The sequence below is a fragment of the Citrus sinensis genome, chromosome 3 (assembly GCF_022201045.2).
Source record: "Citrus sinensis cultivar Valencia sweet orange chromosome 3, DVS_A1.0, whole genome shotgun sequence".
Classification (NCBI taxonomy): Eukaryota; Viridiplantae; Streptophyta; class Magnoliopsida; order Sapindales; family Rutaceae; genus Citrus; species Citrus sinensis.
Window position 1 is genome coordinate 16372600 of NC_068558.1, and position 18217 is coordinate 16390816.

General features: G+C 35.3%; 1 protein-coding gene across 6 annotated transcripts; it reads right to left on the reverse strand.

The window, feature by feature from the left end:
* Positions 1-241: 241 nt before the first annotated feature.
* On the reverse strand, positions 242-17472 carry LOC102625913 (uncharacterized). 6 transcript variants are annotated; one of them, XR_003065430.2, is made up of 14 exons: positions 17151-17471; positions 16976-17059; positions 15668-15742; positions 15426-15506; positions 14188-14327; positions 13353-13583; positions 6948-7122; positions 6495-6578; positions 6064-6259; positions 5524-5729; positions 4747-4965; positions 1377-1440; positions 1067-1184; positions 242-463 (listed from the first exon to the last, which is right to left on the reverse strand). XR_003065430.2 is itself a non-coding variant. In XM_025098742.2 (12 exons), exons 1-11 carry the CDS (start codon positions 17370-17372, stop codon positions 4777-4779), a joined length of 1683 nt encoding a protein of 560 aa, XP_024954510.2. In that variant the 5' UTR covers positions 17373-17471; the 3' UTR covers positions 242-463; positions 4747-4776. The 6 variants fall into 6 exon arrangements, 3 of the variants coding, with proteins under 3 accessions (XP_024954510.2, XP_024954508.2, XP_024954509.2); XR_003065429.2 differs by lacking the exon at positions 1377-1440 and having other exon boundaries at positions 17151-17470; XR_008053410.1 differs by lacking the exons at positions 1377-1440; positions 6495-6578 and having other exon boundaries at positions 17151-17472.
* Positions 17473-18217: the final 745 nt, after the last annotated feature.

Below are 18217 nucleotides of genomic sequence, written 5' to 3' on the forward strand. Positions count from 1 at the left end.
TCCGAACATGTCTCGACAAACCTCCTGCTTTTGTATAAATTTGGAATAGAACAGGATTGAATGAATATTTTTTTAGAAAAATAATAATGCTATTCATAATTTGCATTCGGTTAATGACGTGACTGTTGACACACATTTACTGATCTATAGAAGAAATTCTGTTCTTGTTTTGAAAAACAAGTTTCTGGTTTTATTTTTGAAATTGTGAGCCGGAAAATCATGTGCCACGGGATCTTAAGAATGCGTCTAACAAAATATAGAATCCTCTTCAGTTTTCAGTTCGCGCCGCCAAGCGGAAAAAACAAATTTGATGTTTCTGGCATTCTCGAACACGAAAATACATTTCCTAAAAAGCTGTTTTACGGTTACCGTCTACGTAATTATACTCACTTTTAAAAACAACGCAGGTACGTTCTCGTTGTGTCTAAATACAGACCAGACACGTCAACAGTGGATTTTCAACCTAAACGGAAAGGCAAAAAGGATAAATTAATAATGATACTTTGTAATAAAGTAATAACATTAACGACAGCGTTGTAAGAAAGCTACTGGGCATTAAGGAAAAATCCCAAACAAACCCATCAGCCACTCAGTCAAGATTAAACTATACTCAGCAATAATTCTGGTTATAACCTGTCGATTTCAAATGAAAAAGAAAGCACTAAGAAACATATTTTATTTTCCCTCTCTTATCTCCTAAATGGTCAACTATTCAGAAACAAGTTTCAATCCGAGCATGATCAACTTTCAGATATACAATAACTTTAACATAAACAGGACATGAGAGCGAAAGAGTATATATCTCTAAACACCAGAACTTAGATGCTTTTGTTATCATGTCTCAGTACTCTGTATGTACTTTGAAAAGTTTAAATCAACCATCTTTTCTTGAAAGCAATATTTCACGACACAAATGCATAAAACAAAGCTCATTATCTGAATATTCTACGACTGTCAAACACCCAGTAGAAAGACCAGGAAGATAAAAAGATACAAAGACGACAAAAATTGTTCAACTTCACAGACGTGTCACCACTTGTATAAGTTCCAGTTCATGGCTGCTTACCTCATATGATGCCCATCCGCGTGAACATCTTGTGAATGCAACCACAGTGTTCCCACAATTCTCTAAATTTGACTAGCCTAAAGAACGCACCAACCACAGATTTCTTCAAAGAATCTTTCTGTTATACAACATTAAAGAAATTTTAGCTATGTCAACTAACATGATTGTTAATCATTCTTATTTGCTACATAAAATAGTATCTCAAGGTGGCAAAACAGTAGCCACTCCCAGGAATTTTATTCAATTATTAGTTTATTCTTTTTAGAAGAGAGAGAAGAATTCTAAGACTGGGTCAAAGAAAGGTGGTTACAAAATGAATGGAAACGAATCCGTCTTTCTCATTCCAGCGTGCTAACTGAGACTTCCTGCAGTGACTGCTAGGTGAGGCATCACATGCAGAAAGACAAATAGTCAATGGTCAATAGTCACTCCAGGACCCTTTGGAGCTTTCAAATAATTCCTACCACTTATTTTAGCAAATAGAAAACTAAACACTTATTGAAAATGTTTGGTTATCTGGTCTAAAATCAACATGTTCAACCACCCAAAAAAAAAAAAAAAGGAAGAAGAAGAAAGATTCCTCAATAGAAGTGCAGCCTAGTAGAGGATATCTTAGCCAGCAAAGCAAATCTTAGTTCTCAGTTAGACCAATGAAAACTTATGTTAGGCACAAATATAAAGAGGCAAGGGCAGTTTAGTAATTTTAGAGGCAGGGGCAGTTCAGTGATTTTATTAATTAGGGTTCAAGTATAAATAAGATATTATGGAGTCATTTAAGGTTTATGTTAAGTTTTGTCTGGTATTAGAAACTATTAGGAGTTTTAAGAGAGATTGACCTACCTCTCGAATTGTAGGTCCGGATTGTTTGTTTTCTTTTGATATAATCAATAAAAGTCAGCCCTAATTTAGCCCTAAGTCCTATCATTCTCATACAAGGGCAACAAAAGGAAACAAAAAGGGGGGGGGGGGGGGGGCAAAAAAACATAGCCATGATGAAACAAAGCTGAACTATACAATACATCTACCGTCGCAGTCAAGACTAACATCAAACAACAGTGTACACATGACCATGTACTGAAACAGCATGTGCCTTGAATACAAGTCGAGTGTATCTATGTGTAGATGGTTTGGTCTGTAGTTTTAAATTTACAAAATAACAATCATATCAGCCTGTTTATCATTAACTAATATTTGCCCTATATTTCTAGACTTTAGATTAAAACAAGGAAATGCGTTTATTTTAACTAAATAACTAAAATAGCACCAGGGCAAAGCCACATTAGTTTTTCGTCGGCACTGGAATGCAAATAAAACATAAGACAATCTAAATGCTGCAAATTAATTCCAAAATTTAAGATTATTTCTAATACACTGCCATACAAGGTCAGAACTATCATATTTTGTGCATCTTGTAGGCATGGTGAAGATGCATTCTATGAATCAGTTATACTAACACTCCTCATTGCCCGTTAACTACTACAACTGAAATCAATCTGGAAGATATACTCATCAGAATTTCAAAGATAAATAACCACCGGGATATGCGTCCATTGGTCATTTAAAAAACGGCCTACCTGCATAATGCCAAAACAATATGAATATTGATGGTGATTAATACCTAGCATATCAAGGTTTTCAAATTGAGCCTTCATTATGTTAATTTGCAAATAGCATTTAAAATTTACATGTTCGAGTGTAAGTTTCACCTCAGAATGTTGAGGACTGAAACTGGGTTAACAACCAAAAGAAATTAAAGTCAATAGTGAGTGCCACTTTAGTCCTAAAACAGGTCCTTTTCATTTTTTTAAAGATTTTGTCCTACTACAGGTCTTTTAATCTGCCAAAGTTTAACCAAACCACTACTAGAAAACATTCATCATGGCTTTAACATCATCTGTCATCTACCGACCTTTCGCAAAGCTAGAGATTGGTTCCAATTAAAGTATGAAAAATAATTAAAAAATTTCCACCTTTCATGATGACAATCAGCTTAACAGCACTGATTTTTCTGTGTAGGTATGACATCAGACGAGACTACTCTCAGTAAACATATCTGATATTTGAATATAAATACTTCAATTTGGACAAAACACACATAATAGTTTGCATATCATCTTGGAGAAATATTGCAAACGCTCTATGAAAGATGAACAAAAAGTCCTTACAAAGTTTTAAGGAATATATATAAATAGCCTAAATCCTTTGAATGAGAATGATGCCCTCTCTCAAAATATGTTGGTCATCTATGCTAATATAATGCGAATCCATGACAATTTAACTAAAAGTTATAATGTTTACAGCATACGAGTCAAGAACAAGTAACATAAAATTTCCTATTACACAATTCAAAAATCTTTTAACAAGATTTGCAGTTTGCTAAACCAATTACTAGATTTCACATTCTTGACAAAGACAAACTGCAGTGATTTCAGCTTCATTAGAAATTTGGAGCTAACCAATCAAAGCTATGCTAGAAAACATACATCTTAAATATTCTTAATATACAAAATATTATGAGTTTCTAAATCAGAAAGCTAGGATAATTGATTGATTTGATATTTAACAAACATTGAAGGCACTATGAATGAACTAAACTCAATGACTGGATGGATGGGGCAAAAAGAAAAAAAAGGGGTCATCCAAAAAGTTGTTGCTAACCAGGGTTTTATTGCATAATAAATTCTAGCCAATAACAGCAGATATTAAGTTCAATGTTGTCAGATTTCTCACAATCAAGAAGGTAGTGTTTATTGTAGATTCGACTCATACTCAATGGCCACAATGGATGCCTAACAGCAGGCTACTTTTTATAACAACCAAAGGTTTTAAAGCCTCGTGATGAGATTGTAAAAACGACAAGCAATAAAGAGTGGGTTTGTCATCTACTTATGTGAGATTCAATGATGTCCAGATTTGATGCTCTTGTTCATTGGTAAAAACATCAAGAAGAGAAAGTAAAGACAGAAAGATATGGTTTAGCAGAGGGAGATGTCTAGATATTATCATGACTATAAGTTCTAACATAAAAGAAATAAATTTAAAATGAATGAGACTTCTTTTCTTGACTCAAGGGAACCTAAGTAAATTTGCACAACAAAGCAGGTCTATTTCAGGTTTTGAATAACCCTGAAGGCATAACATTATCATATCAAGACTATAAACCATATCTTATACTTTTCATATATGCTTCATGAATCTTCCCAAAGCATTGAAAATGTGTACCACAAAGTAATGGCTTATCAGAAGTCAGCAAACAGTGCAAAGATTAAACAAGTTTACAAATATCCATGACAATAATGATAAATAACAGGTATCAAACATTTTTGCATCCTTGTAATGTCTGTATATCTAACAATGTGAAAGAATGAACTGGTGACTTTATTGAGCTAACATCAGAGCTACAGGCATTACTTGAGATTGCTATGACTATTTATACTATTATCACTTACTACTAGCGACGAATCTCTAACTGGATCACATTTCTTTACTACATAGCAACTTCCACCAACCCAGTAAAAGACTACCAAGAAAGCACTCATCACATGATAAATGTTTAGTTGGTTGCATCTTGTTGACAAGTATTGCAAAATCAATGCACAAGTATGTTACAAGTTAGAAAACATGTTGCCCACACACACGTGCAGGCATGCACACATGAGAGAGGAGGGAATGATCATTACCACTTATCATGCTAAGTTGCATTATTTGTGTCAACTTTTTGGCTTCTTAGCAATTATAGCCACATTCCTTGGGGATAATACAGGATCAAAAACAGGTAACATGACTGCTTCCAGAGAACTGCCTTGCTCCTGGAGGAACAGTAATCTATCCAGCAGAATATAAGTTTCCAAAACAGGTGCCAATGCAGCTCGAAGGGACCAATAAGGTCCAATGATGTCCTGTAAGTTATATTTAATCAATCAGTACATTGTCAGCCGATATGCACATTCATTTAATGTCCATGTCCCTGCTGCCACTAGAAAGAACAACTATAACATAAGAAGTACATATGGAAATGAAACAATGCCCAAGTTGCATCTTTGGCAATAAATGCATCCCAGCAAATGCTGGTATTTCTGATTATATTTCTCTTTGAATACTTTGTTCAGGATAAACATTTATGAAATTTCATGATACGGTAAGCTAGTAACAAAATTTTCAAGCAAACATGTTTTCATAACTTAAGAAAGAGAAAATAGCAGTATTACTTCGGGAAGCAGCTATGATGCAAATCTAAATTATATGTAATGTTCAAGACAAGAATGAAAAATATATTCAGTATACCACTTGCATATGGGCACTTGTTAGATTATTAACTTATTTGTCAGTAAATTAATTTATTCTTGCAATTTTACTCTTAAAAGAAACAGAGGGCGAAAAAACTGTAATGATTATAAAAGAAAAAGTTAAAGAAGAATATTTTAAATACAATAATAAGTGGTATGTGAATAACGCACTGCAAAAGGCTCAGCTTCATCCCATAATCTATGAAGATTTAGGTTGTCCAGAGGTTTGAGATCAAGGCGGCATAATCCAGACAGACAATATTTCTCAAAAAGTAAATATTTGTCATCAGAAACAGTGTGTTCACATCTTGTACTCCTATTGAATGAATTTCCATGAGATAAGGCTGCTGTATCCAACATTGAGACTGACTTGTTATCTGCAGGACAAGTTTTACAAGCAATTCAAATAGATCACCAATTAAATTTCCACAAAGTACATCTGCTGGGACTATATTGAGCAAAGACTTATTTTGAGCAAAGATTCATCAAAGTTCCAGCCCTCTGAATGCGCACTGATCGAATAACTTTGCTGCTGGGAAGCTTTCCAAATAGATGCAAGGCTTTCTTTCTTTCGAATGAATTAAAAAGAAATATTTTCTTTTCTCATATGCCTTTTTACTTTTCATTTTTTGGGATTGTCTCGCTCATGAGAAGCAAAGAAAGGTTCAACTGCAATCTAGCATGCTTCAAAAATTAAAGATCATAATTTACCCATTTTGGATTCTTTGGGATTCAAGAATGAGTAAGCAATGCCACAATGCTTCTGATCGAAAGATGGACATGTGTGATCTTCAATACGCAACCGAGACTCTAGGATCCTTCTTTGTTGTTGGCGACGCAAAGCCTTGCCTTGACGTCCAACTGACGGACTTGTTACAATTACTTCTGGATAATATTTACAAAGGACCTTCAAAAGAAAAGTTATTCCATACATGGCATGTCTTAAAAGAATTTAACGTATGCAATTCAATGATTTTTTCTTAGAATACCAGAAACCTTTAAAATGAATGACAATAACACCATCTCCATGAAAATGTGGAAGGCATAAAGATTGCCAACTACACAGAGAAGTAACAAACCAAATGTTTTTCAAAACTCACAAAACAGGGCTAGAAATGAACAGGGTTGTAAACATTGCATACCATTTGAAAAGCAGCACGGAAAGCATGCAACTCAAAATTATGAACACCAGCATCCATTTCTAGACTTCTCCATCTCTCTGCACTCTAAAAAATGATAAAGCAAGGACACAGAGTTTGCCCTTAGTACATCATTGTACATTGCAGAAAAGAATCTTGAAAATAAGATTGCTGGACATTTTTTAAACTATAAACATTCAGAATGCATTGACGTACAAGAGAGAAGGGGAAAAAAGGAAACAAAGAGAAAGAAGGGTAAGTTATGAGAAAAATTGAGAAATATACAGAAGAATAGGGGAGAAAGCCAATATTCACTATTTTGTGAATCCATCAACTTATATATATAATATACAGCAATTTTGATTGAAAAGAAACCTGCACCTTTCTATACTTCTATAAATCTTTTGTAAAATAAAATAAAATTAAACTGAAAGTAAAAACAATATATGCATGTACCTGACAAGCAAGATCACGTGAACTTTTTCCAAGGGTAAAGCCAAGAGATTTAACACCATGACTAATGGGAAAACCACTTGGAGACCCAGCTAAGTCAATTCCTTCTTCAGATAATAAGTTGTAACAGCAGCCGATGCTAACAACAGCTTTAACTTCTTTGCATTCCACGAAGGTCCTGATCCAACAGAGATGTACTTATGTTGATCATCCAATAGAAATGTATTTGTTAAATTCAATTAAATATTAGTAAACCAATACAGGTGACATGAAATTTTTGTATCAGTATAAATCCTGTAACAGGAATTCAGGAAATAAAGATTGGTAGAATGACATGAATTAGGTAAACCATAACCACTAGAAGTGCGAGAATAACATTGACACTAGAATTGCAGAAATAGATTAGCTTAAATATGACTACCAACATGCATCCCAGCAAACAGGAAGTGTTTGGCCTAAGTGCAGGAATAACATTGACACAAGAACTGCAGAATAGAATAGCTTAAATATGACTATCAACATGCATCCTGGCAAACAGGAAGTGTTTGGCCATCAGAAGATAGATTTATCTAATCAATATCTTCTACCATGTAGCTTTCTTCTCTTATAAGATATACTCAATTTCCTTTTTTAGCACACATTTTACCCGACCTCTCCCCATGCGTAAACAAAATTAACTTAAGGCATTCTCAAGATTGGTGTGAGGAGGATTTATATCCAGACCGCTACCTGTACTTCAGGAGATCTAGCCAACAGCATAATCCACTTGGAGAAATCAAATAATGTTAGTTTTTCCTTCATTACTTTCTTCTCACTCAGCGGTCATATATTGAAAAAACATATACAGACACAGCAACAATTAGATTATCAATTCGAACAGGGATATGAGAAGTTCACAAGATTGAGTCCTTAGGGGTCTTCTCATTCCACCTTTTTCATTGCAATTTGCTATCATGTTACTCTATTAGAGTACTAAAGTTGAGAAGTCACTCAGACGAAGTTGGTCAGTGTTTGCTAAAATGTCAAGCCGACAGGGTCCCAATCTGATGCCAGTAAATCCAGGTCAAAGGTCAATCACAGCTGACTTAAGTCCCTCAAAACTGATTCGATTGCTCCTGACGGATAGATACATAAGGGGTTTAGGTTGATGGGTTGTCGCACATTTTGGCATTTACTTTTTTCAACTTAAAAACAATAATAAGGATTCATAATTTGATGGTTTGTGGAAAAGTCACATGTTTTCTATCCTATTTTTAAGGAAAAAAGATAGGGATAGAAAAGAAAAAAGATAGGGATAGAATTTCAGTTTTTTGATAGAGTTTGTTTCCTAGTTTCTTGGTATGCAGTTAGTTGTTTACTTTCCTACTCTTGCACGTTATGTAGTTTAGAATCTATATATGTATTATGTAATCCTATTGTAAAAGATAAGAAAATGAGATACATATTTCTTCAATAATTTTCTTGATTCTTGGGTTTAGTTTCAATTCTATTTGAATACCAATGTCAAAGTATAGCGAGCAAGAAACTTCTGAGTTATCTTCAGAGCAGTTGCAACGGCATCTACAACCATCAAGTTATGTTTCTAATGATAGTCCATCACTTCAGATCACAACCCATAAATTGAATGGTCAAAATTTTCTTCAGTGGTCCCAATCTGTGAAGATGTTTATCAGAGGTAAAGGGAAGATTGGTTACCTTACTGGTTCAATTAAAGAACCAACTGAAGAAGACCCAAAGTTTCAAACTTGGGATGCTGACAACTCAATGATCATGTCATGGTTAGTGAATTCAATGGAACAAGAAATAGGTCAAACTTACTTGTTTCTGCCAACAGCAAAAGATTTGTGGGATGCTGTCACCGAGACCTATTCTGATTTGGGAAATTCTGCTCGGATTTATGATCTAAAAACCAGAATTCGAGAAACCGAACAAGGTAGTCAAGGAGCGACTAAATACTACAATATTTTGAAGGGCTTATGGCAAGAGTTAGATCAGTACTATGATGGCGAGTGGGAATGTGCCGCTGATAGTGCTAAATACAAGAAGATGTTAGAAAAAGAGCGTGTATTTGAATTCTTAGCAGGTTTGAGTTCAGACCTTGATGAAGTCCGTGGGCGAGTACTTGGCAAGGAACCTCTACCTTCTACCAGGGAAGTGTTTTCTTATGTAAGAAGAGAGGAAAGTAGAAAGAATGTGATGATGGGAGGTTCTTCAGCAGAGAACTCAGCCTTGCTCTCTGTTACACCAGAAGCTCCACTGGTTGGGGGAACAAAAAACCTGAAGAAGAGTGATGAGAAGGACAGAGTTTGGTGTGATTATTGCCACAAGCCAAGACATACCAGAGATGCATGTTGGAAGCTTCATGGAAAACCTCCAAATCTGAAAAACAATAAATTCTCTGGTAAACATAGTCGTGGTTTCCAAGTTGTTAGGGAGAATCAGCCGACAACCAACACTGGAGAAACCGAATCCCAACTCTTCACTAAAGAGCAGTTAAAGCAACTGTACAGGTTTCTAAATCAGTCACAATCTCTCCCAAATCCTTCATCCTTTAGTTCTTTAGCCCAAAAAGGTAATAATTTCACTGCTTTAGGAGTTGTTTATGAGAAACAAGATCCATGGATCATCGATTCAGGAGCAACCGATCATATGACCAGCCATTCTAAATTATTTTCTTCATATATTCCATGTTCTGGAAGTCAAAAAATTAAAATTGCTGATGGTTCACTATCTTCTGTAGCAGGAAAAGGATCTATTCCTATCTCCACAAATTTGGTGTTAAAATCTGTTCTTCATGTTCCTAATTTGTCTTGTAATCTTTTATCTGTTAGCAAAATTACCAAGGATCTTCATTGCATTGCTAAATTCTCTCCTTCCTATTGTGAATTTCAGGACCTGTGTTCAGGGAAGAAGATTGGCAGTGCTAGAGAGGTAGATGGTTTGTACTACTTCGAGGAGGATGTTAGTTTGTGTGGAGAAGATCAGGCAGCAAATAATGAACTAACTTTCTCTATTGAAGATGAAATAATGTTGTGGCATCTCCGATTAGGTCATCCTAGTTTTTCTTATTTACAACATTTGTTTCCTTTACTATTCAAGAATAAAAATCCTTCTTTGTTTCAGTGTGAAATTTGTGTATTGTCCAAACATCATCGTGCATCTTTTCCTTCACAGCCGTATAAAAAATCTGCACCTTTTTCTCTTATACACGGTGATATTTGGGGACCCTCTCGTGTTACAAACATTTCGGGGGCTAAATGGTTCATAACTTTTATTGATGACCACACTCGTGTTTGTTGGGTGTACTTGCTTAAAGAAAAATCAGAAACTGCAACAGTTTTTAAAACCTTTCATACCATGATTCAAACACAATTTCAAGCACAAATCCAAGTCTTTAGAACTGATAATGGGAGAGAATATTTTGCTACTGCCCTTGGTCATTATTTCATGGAAAATGGCATTGTGCACCAATCCTCTTGTGTAGATACTCCTCAGCAAAATGGTGTTGCTGAACGGAAAAATCGACACCTATTAGAAGTTGCACGCTCTCTTATGTTCACAAATAGAGTGCCAAAACAGTTTTGGGGTGAAGCCATTCTCACAGCATCATACTTGATAAATCGTATGCCTACCCGAATCTTTAATTTTCAGTCTCCATTAAATGTTTTCACAAAATTCTATCCCTTCGCTAAGGTTTTCACATCTTTACCACCAAAGATTTTTGGGTGTATTGCTTTTGTTCACGTTCATAAACAGAACTGGAGCAAACTTGATCCTAGGGCTTTAAAATGTGTATTTCTTGGCTATTCTCCTACTCAAAAAGGCTACAAATGTTATGATCCATTGTCTAAAAAATTATTCGTCACAATGGATGTTACATTTTTTGAAAATAGGTCTTTCTTTCCCCAAAACTTCTCTTCAGGGGGAGGATCATACTCAGGAAGATCATTTTTGGGAATTATCTCTTCCAATGCCTATTATGTCTTGTGTACCTCCTGTTCCTTCTACAATGCCATCAATTGTGAATAATGAAAAATCATTAGAGAGAGTTCCAGAACCAGAGCTTCAAGTCTACACACGACGGAATTCGAAAAGGTCAAGTCATCATTCCTCTCCTCACTGCCAAGACTCGGATCCAAACACAGGCAACTTGGAACTTGCAGGTAACATTCATTCTAATCCTATTTCAGAATCTGTTTTAGAAACTACAAATGATCTAGATGTTCCAATTGCACAACGGAAAGAAACTAGGTCTTGTACTCTTCATCCAATTTCTAAGTATGTGTCATATCATAGATTATCTCCATTTTTTAGAGCTTTTACAGGTAACCTGTCTGTTATAGCAATTCCAAAATCTGTACAGGATGCTCTTTCTATTCCAGAATGGAGAGATGCTGTGTATGCAGAGATGAGAGCTCTAGTAAAAAACAAAACTTGGGAACTAGTCAAGTTACCAGAAGGAAAAAAACCAGTGGGTTGCAAGTGGATTTTTGCAGTTAAATACAGAGCAGATGGGTCACTTGAGCGGTACAAAGCTAGGCTCGTCGCGAAAAGGTTTTACACAAACATATGGCATTGACTACCAAGAAACATTTGCTCCCGTGGCAAAGATGAATTCCATTCGGGTTTTGTTGTCTCTTACAGCAAGCCTAGGATGGCAACTACAACAGTTAGATGTTAAGAATGCGTTCCTTAATGGAGAGCTTGAAGAGGAGGTATATATGGATCTACCACCAGGTTTTGAGAATGAATATGGTATTGAAAAAGTGTGCAAGCTGAAGAGATCACTTTACGGCTTAAAACAATCTCCTCAAGCTTGGTTTGACAGATTTACCAAATCTGTTCGTAGCTTTGGATATTTACAGAGTCAAGCAGATCATACAATGTTTTTTAAACACTTCACTGATGGTAGTGTTGTGATCGTCATTGTATATGTAGACGATATCATCTTGACTGGAAGCAATGTAATAGAAATGGAAAATCTCAAGAAGGTTCTTGCTAGAGAATTTGAGATGAAGGATCTTGGACCCTTAAGATACTTTTTGGGCATGGAAATTGCAAGATCCAGTAAAGGCATTTTTGTTTCTCAAAGGAAATATACTTTAGACTTGCTCAAGGAAACTGGCATGTTGGGATGCAAACCTGGAGACACTCCTATTGATCCTTATCACAAATTGGGATATGCAATTGAAGGAAAATCAGTGGATAGAGAAAGTTACCAAAGGTTGGTTGGTAAGTTGATATACTTGTCTCATACTAGGCCAGACATAGCCTTTGCAGTAAGTGTTATTAGTCAATTTATGCACTCTCCATGTAAAGAGCACTTGGAAGCTGTTTACAAGGTTCTCAAGTACCTGAAAAAAACTCCAGGAAAAGGTCTGCTATTCAAGAAAAATAACAATCTGCAAGTTGAAGTATATACTGATGCAGATTGGGCTGGATCTGTTATTGATAGAAGGTCAACTTCAGGGTATTGCACATTTGTAGGAGGAAACTTGGTAACTTGGAGGAGTAAGAAGCAATCAGTGGTTGCAAGAAGCAGTGCCGAAGCTGAATTTAGAGCAGTAGCACATGGTATTTGTGAACTTTTGTGGTTAAAGAAGCTACTTGAAGAATTGAAGATTATTATTGATGTTCCTATGAAGTTGTATTGTGACAACAAGGCAGCAATAAACATTGCTCATAACCCTGTTCATCATGACAAAACTAAACATGTTGAAGTGGATCATCATTTTATCAAGGAGAAAATAGAAAGTGGTTTGATATGCATGACCTTTGTTCCAACAACAAAGCAGCTAGCCGATATTCTTACTAAAGGACTTCATAAATCAAGCTTTGAGTCACTAACTAGCAAGCTGGGAATGATTGATATCTTCGAACCAACTTGAGGGGGAGTGTGGAAAAGTCACATGTTTTCTATCCTATTTTTAAGGAAAAAAGATAGGGATAGAAAAGAAAAAAGATAGGGATAAAATTTCAATTTTTTGATAGAGTTTGTTTCCTAGTTTCTTGGTCTGCAGTTAGTTGTTTACTTTCCTACTCTTGCACGTTATGTAGTTTAGAATCTATATATGTATTATGTAATCCTGTTGTAAAAGATAAGAAAATGAGATACATATTTCTTCAATAATTTTCTCATGGTTAATATATATAAATTCGTTAAAATCCAAACTACAGTGTAGATTGATTGCAATACTTGTATAGTTTTCTTTTTTGTATGCGCAATACTTGTATGGTTGTATTCACTGTTTAGATCGGACAGTTCCAAAATTATCTAGTCAGTCTTACAAAATAAACAGACTCAACATAACATTATCCATTAGTGAGTACCAGATATGGAATAAAAAAGACCTCCATTTAATTCAATTGGATAGAAGAGATAAGGTTCAAATCATATTTAAGACTCACTTGAGCATTGTTACTGAAAGATCTCCACAGGCATGAAGCCCAGCAAGAACCAAAGAATTGCAAGAAGATCGTAGTTTTCTTCCCTCACATTCTTGATGATTTTGCTCAACCAGCTTTGACTGCTCAACATCATCACTGTGTAGTGACATATTGCTCAAGGCTTTCAAGGTGTCAATGGACATTACCCGGCATGTGATTGTCTTGGGCACATTAGGATTCTTGTTTCCTGATCTAAATAAAATTAGATTACAAATTGTCTATGCCCAAGATTATAAACAAAAACAGTTCTGTAAAGTACAAGACAATCATGCAAGCAGCATCAAACACTTGATGAACATAATCTTGACAGCCTAACGCATTATTTCCGCACCATCTGGAATATCTACCTTCATGTTTCAAAAACCTGTAATGACATAGCACATCCTACGAAAGTCCATAAAACTTCCTAAACAAAATGGTCATTCCACTCAAACCAACAATGCCTCCCAATTATCATGAATGAAGGAAAATTACACATCTCATAACAGAAGGGAGCTATAAAACTTCAAAACTAAAACAGTAGTTCCACTCAAACTGATAATGCCTCCCAACTGTAAAGGAAAATGGCACATCTCATAAAAGGGACAAAGAAAGAGGAAACTAGCCCCTGACCTAACTTTGGCCCGTAATGAAACCAGTTATCTCAATGCATTCATCTCCAAACAAAAACCATCAAATGAAATTAAAACTCCTAAGAGAATCATGCAACAATGTCATTTTGGAAAACTCAAGATGTCATGGCTTCCTTATGCATAAAAAAATTATCAAAGAGGCAAAAATTGAACCCATCTAATACCCATTTTTCCGCATCTGAGCTGCATAATACTTTTTGATTCGTTCTGCACGTGCATTTGTAACTTTTCCATGATGTGAAGAAGCATCTATTGCCACTAGGGAATGCTGGTACTGGAAGGAAAGAACTTGAGCAAGATAGCCCTAAAAGACCAATTTAATCACAAGTTAACAACTGTACAAGTACACATAGAGATTATCTTGTTGAGACAAATGCTAAGGCAATAGATATACAGTTTAAAGAGAAATAGAAACCATTATCTAACTCAGCACTTCTTTAACAAGATAAACAAACTGCTTTATGCATCAAAGTCCTAGAAGATAATCTTTACTTCCCTAAACAGATTTTTCCTATTGAACAGATGTTGCATATGAAATTTTATGAAACGTCAAGGTAGGTTTTTGACCAATTTTAGGGAGGTTCTTGATATTTGCAAAATCCTTGAGGTTCCTGACAAATCTAAAAACCAAAGGGGTGCATGTACTTTAACCAAACTTCAAGGAAGATCAATTCCTTAATACCCATGAGATTTGCCTTAAATTCACTCAGGTTCATGGTACCACAGTCCTAAAATCCACTCATGATATGATTTTTGACAAAAGGCTTGTGACTAATGATACCTGATTTTAGGCTACATGCCAGTAGTCATTCAGGTTTGCAGAACATACAAGTATTAAACAAAATAATAATAAGTCTCTCTTCATTCCCTCCTTCAGCGGAAGAGACAGGATTTTTTCTTCCCAATAAGAGACGTGCGAGGAAAGAGAAATTGAAATTTGTTCAAGAAGACTCAACCTCTGACAACAAGGCCTCATTAAACTAACAGCCATCATTGAAACCGAAAAGCAACAGCCACCATCATCCATCTTCAAGCTATTAATAAGAGGAGGGGGGGGGGGGGGGGGGGAAGGATGTGATGGAGGGTAAGCTTCAGTGCATTCCACAATGCCTAGGGCCGCCTTCTATAAGTTCAGATCGCAGCAAGCTGCTTTTCCCATTGTAAGGTATTTTCAATTCAAGGACCCAGTACAGCCAGAAAGTCTGAACTGGAAGGTACCCTAGCACATATGTTCCACCTAATGATTAATACTACATCAAAAAATTGTATCACTAAATCAAACTGTTTGCAAGGCCACAATCAAAATAAAAGAGGTAGCAATATCAGAATTAATCAAGCAACCCAAATTCCATGTACTTTGCATAAAAATATAAACAGAAGAACTTAAAAAAAGAGAGCACACCTGGCCGGCACCGACATCAACTATGGCATCAGCTTTTACAGTATTTGCTATTGAATTAACAACCGCAGAAAGGACTTCTACCTGATCATGCCACACACAAGTTAGACTGCGAGATTAACAAGAGAACAATAAGAGATCAAAAAATCCAAGAACCACATATAACCGTCTTACGAACAGTGGGAATGGATAAAAATAATATCGAAGAAGAAAAAATATTGACAGATTGAATTTCAATGACCCACTTCATGTTTTTTCTTCAGATTCATGCCTTGGGCAAGAACAGTATTGAGTGATGTCACTGGAAAGCTGGGCAATACCTGCAACAATCCCAAGTTGTTTGTAACCTTGTGAATCCAACCCAACTCACACACACAAGGATAAACAAGCTATCTCTCTATACACAAGCACACATGAATAACTCTTGATGCTGTTTATAGCCTTGAGCCTTGTATAAAATAATAGAAGTATGTTAAACGAGAAACTTCAAATTGAAAAAAATCAATACAGAAATGAATATCCATGAGCACCAAATTGGAGGTTTTCCAGCAGGATAATTCTGGAAATCCTTCTCTAGAAAATCATTTCCAGAACTTTACAAGAAGATAAATTGACAGTAAGGGTGCTAACACAACAGCAATATACCCAATGAGAGAAGCAAGTGAAGAAAGTGGAAAGGATTGCTTTGATCACAAAAGTTAACTGCTCTTTTCTCTCTCTCTCTTTTTTTTTTCTCCCCTGGTAGTCTATTTTCTGTTTCATTTGATTTGCGTCTATTTTCTGTTTCATTTGATTTGCTAGCTAAAATAAGGGGGCAAAGCTGGAGTGCCTAGCTTAGAGAGGCCAATCCTAAATCATGCTCTTATGCCACAAGTATCAATTTCATTAAGCAGCTACTTTCTTCACAAACCGTTAAGTCCATTAATTGTTTTAATGGTGTCCATTAATGCATCTCAAAATGTCAAAGAAACCAATCACAATGGCAAATACCGCTTGAGCTGCCTTCTTTACTAGCTAATGATTCCTGACACAATCTTGCCAGCTGAGGGGTTGAAAGGATGGTACACTATACAACATGCTACAGATTAATCACTTTCTTATAACAAAAGCACATTGCAAATATTACAAATTTTATTTATTTATTTATTTTTTTTGGATAAGAAACTAAAAAATGAAGTGTGAATATAGGAGTGGTTTTAGCAACTCCAATATTACATTTCACACTAACTAACAAAGTTAAGCCGCCATTAATGGAACTCTAGAGCAATACAAGAAGTCCAAGCAGCAAAGATATAAAGTGCAAATATGTCAGTTGTATTGGCAACATCAAAAGTGCTTTCCAACAATCAAAACCACTTTCTTAAAGGTTAAAAAGCACCTGAAGATAATTTTGATCCAAAAAACACGAATAAGTGCTTTTGTAAAAGCACTTTTCATTGGAAGTGCTTTCTTGTTAAGTCACACGGAAACTAGGGACCAATGAGAAAGCCTCTAACTTCATCACTTCACATTTAGCATTAATGAGCCACAAATCAAAATATTAAAATATTTACCATCTGTAAATCAGCTTGCTCTCTAGGAAACTCTAGAGACTTCAAAGTAAGAACAAATTCCTTAAGCGAATCAGGCCAGTGATCCTATCAAACAACAAACTAATTATTAACTAAACGCAAAACCATTGCAATTAAATGAGTTAAAAAAACAACTAATTTGTATAAGACGTCGTACCTGGACGATTCCAGAAGGAATCAGGAGAAGATTTTCGGTGGATTCATTGCGAAGGCAATCGATCCAGTCCTTATCAACAGCTTCCCAAAGCCTGTCGCTGAAGAAATTGACCACGTGGGCGTTTATTAAGAAAGTAAAAGGCTTGATGAAATCGACAATGGCTTTGATCCATTCTAGTGTCTCGCTTGCAGTCGCGCAAGAGTACTTGCACCGCCCCGCCATTTGCTTAACACTGTCAGCGTGGCTTTACAAGGAATCCATTTACCCGGTAAAATGGGTGATTTTCGCTATCGCTGATGACCGAAAAGGTAAAAGCCATATTTTTATGAGAAATAGTTTAAAACATGATAATTTTAGGATGTGGATTGAAAATTATGCTCGAAAGAATGACAACGAGAACCCAAGGTTTTATTTAAGGGTAATTTTTAAAAACCTCCCCTGAGGTTTGGACTTGTTGCAAGTAGATGGCGAGAATTGATTTATTTATAAAAAATACCTTACCATCAGTTAAGTTTAACATTGACTGTTAGTTGACCGTGCAAAGACAATATTACCCTTAACAATAGTTTATAAACGAAAATAACTAAAAAAAACCAAAATTATTGGTGCAAAAAGCACAAACCCTATTTTTTGACAATTTTATCCTTGTCAATTCTAAAAATTTACAATATCATAAGTAAAGATTATGACTATTTCATTTTTAAATTTTTAATTTTATCTTTCTTGTAGGAATTTTAAGGAAATATCAATAATTTAAAGAGGATTTTTTAATTTTTTAATTTTAACTTTTTTATAGGAACTTTAAGAAAATATCAATAATTTAAAAAGTGTAAAATAGCTAATAATTTTAGTTTTTTTTTAGTTATTTTCGTTTATAAACTATTGTTAAGGGTAATATTGTCTTTGCACGGTCAACTAACGGTCAATGTTAAACTTAACTGACGGTAGGGGGTTTTTTACAAATAAATCAATTCTCGCCATCTATTTGCAACAAGCCCAAACCTCAGGAGAAATTTTTAAAAATTATCCTTTTTTTTAAATGCATTTATACAACCAATTAAGTTTAG

What these genes read in the sequence shown, in the direction of transcription:
- LOC102625913 (XM_025098742.2), bottom strand. Translation starts at nt 17,372, where the DNA reads ATGGCGGGGCGGTGCAAGTACTCTTGCGCGACTGCAAGCGAGACACTA. An exon ending in TCCCAAAGAATCCAAAATGG is followed by an intron (nt 5,730 to 6,063) that starts GTAAATTATGAT and finishes CTTGTCCTGCAG; the next exon opens with ATAACAAGTCAGTCTCAATG. An exon ending in ATGAAGCTGAGCCTTTTGCA is followed by an intron (nt 4,966 to 5,523) that starts GTGCGTTATTCA and finishes TATAACTTACAG; the next exon opens with GACATCATTGGACCTTATTG.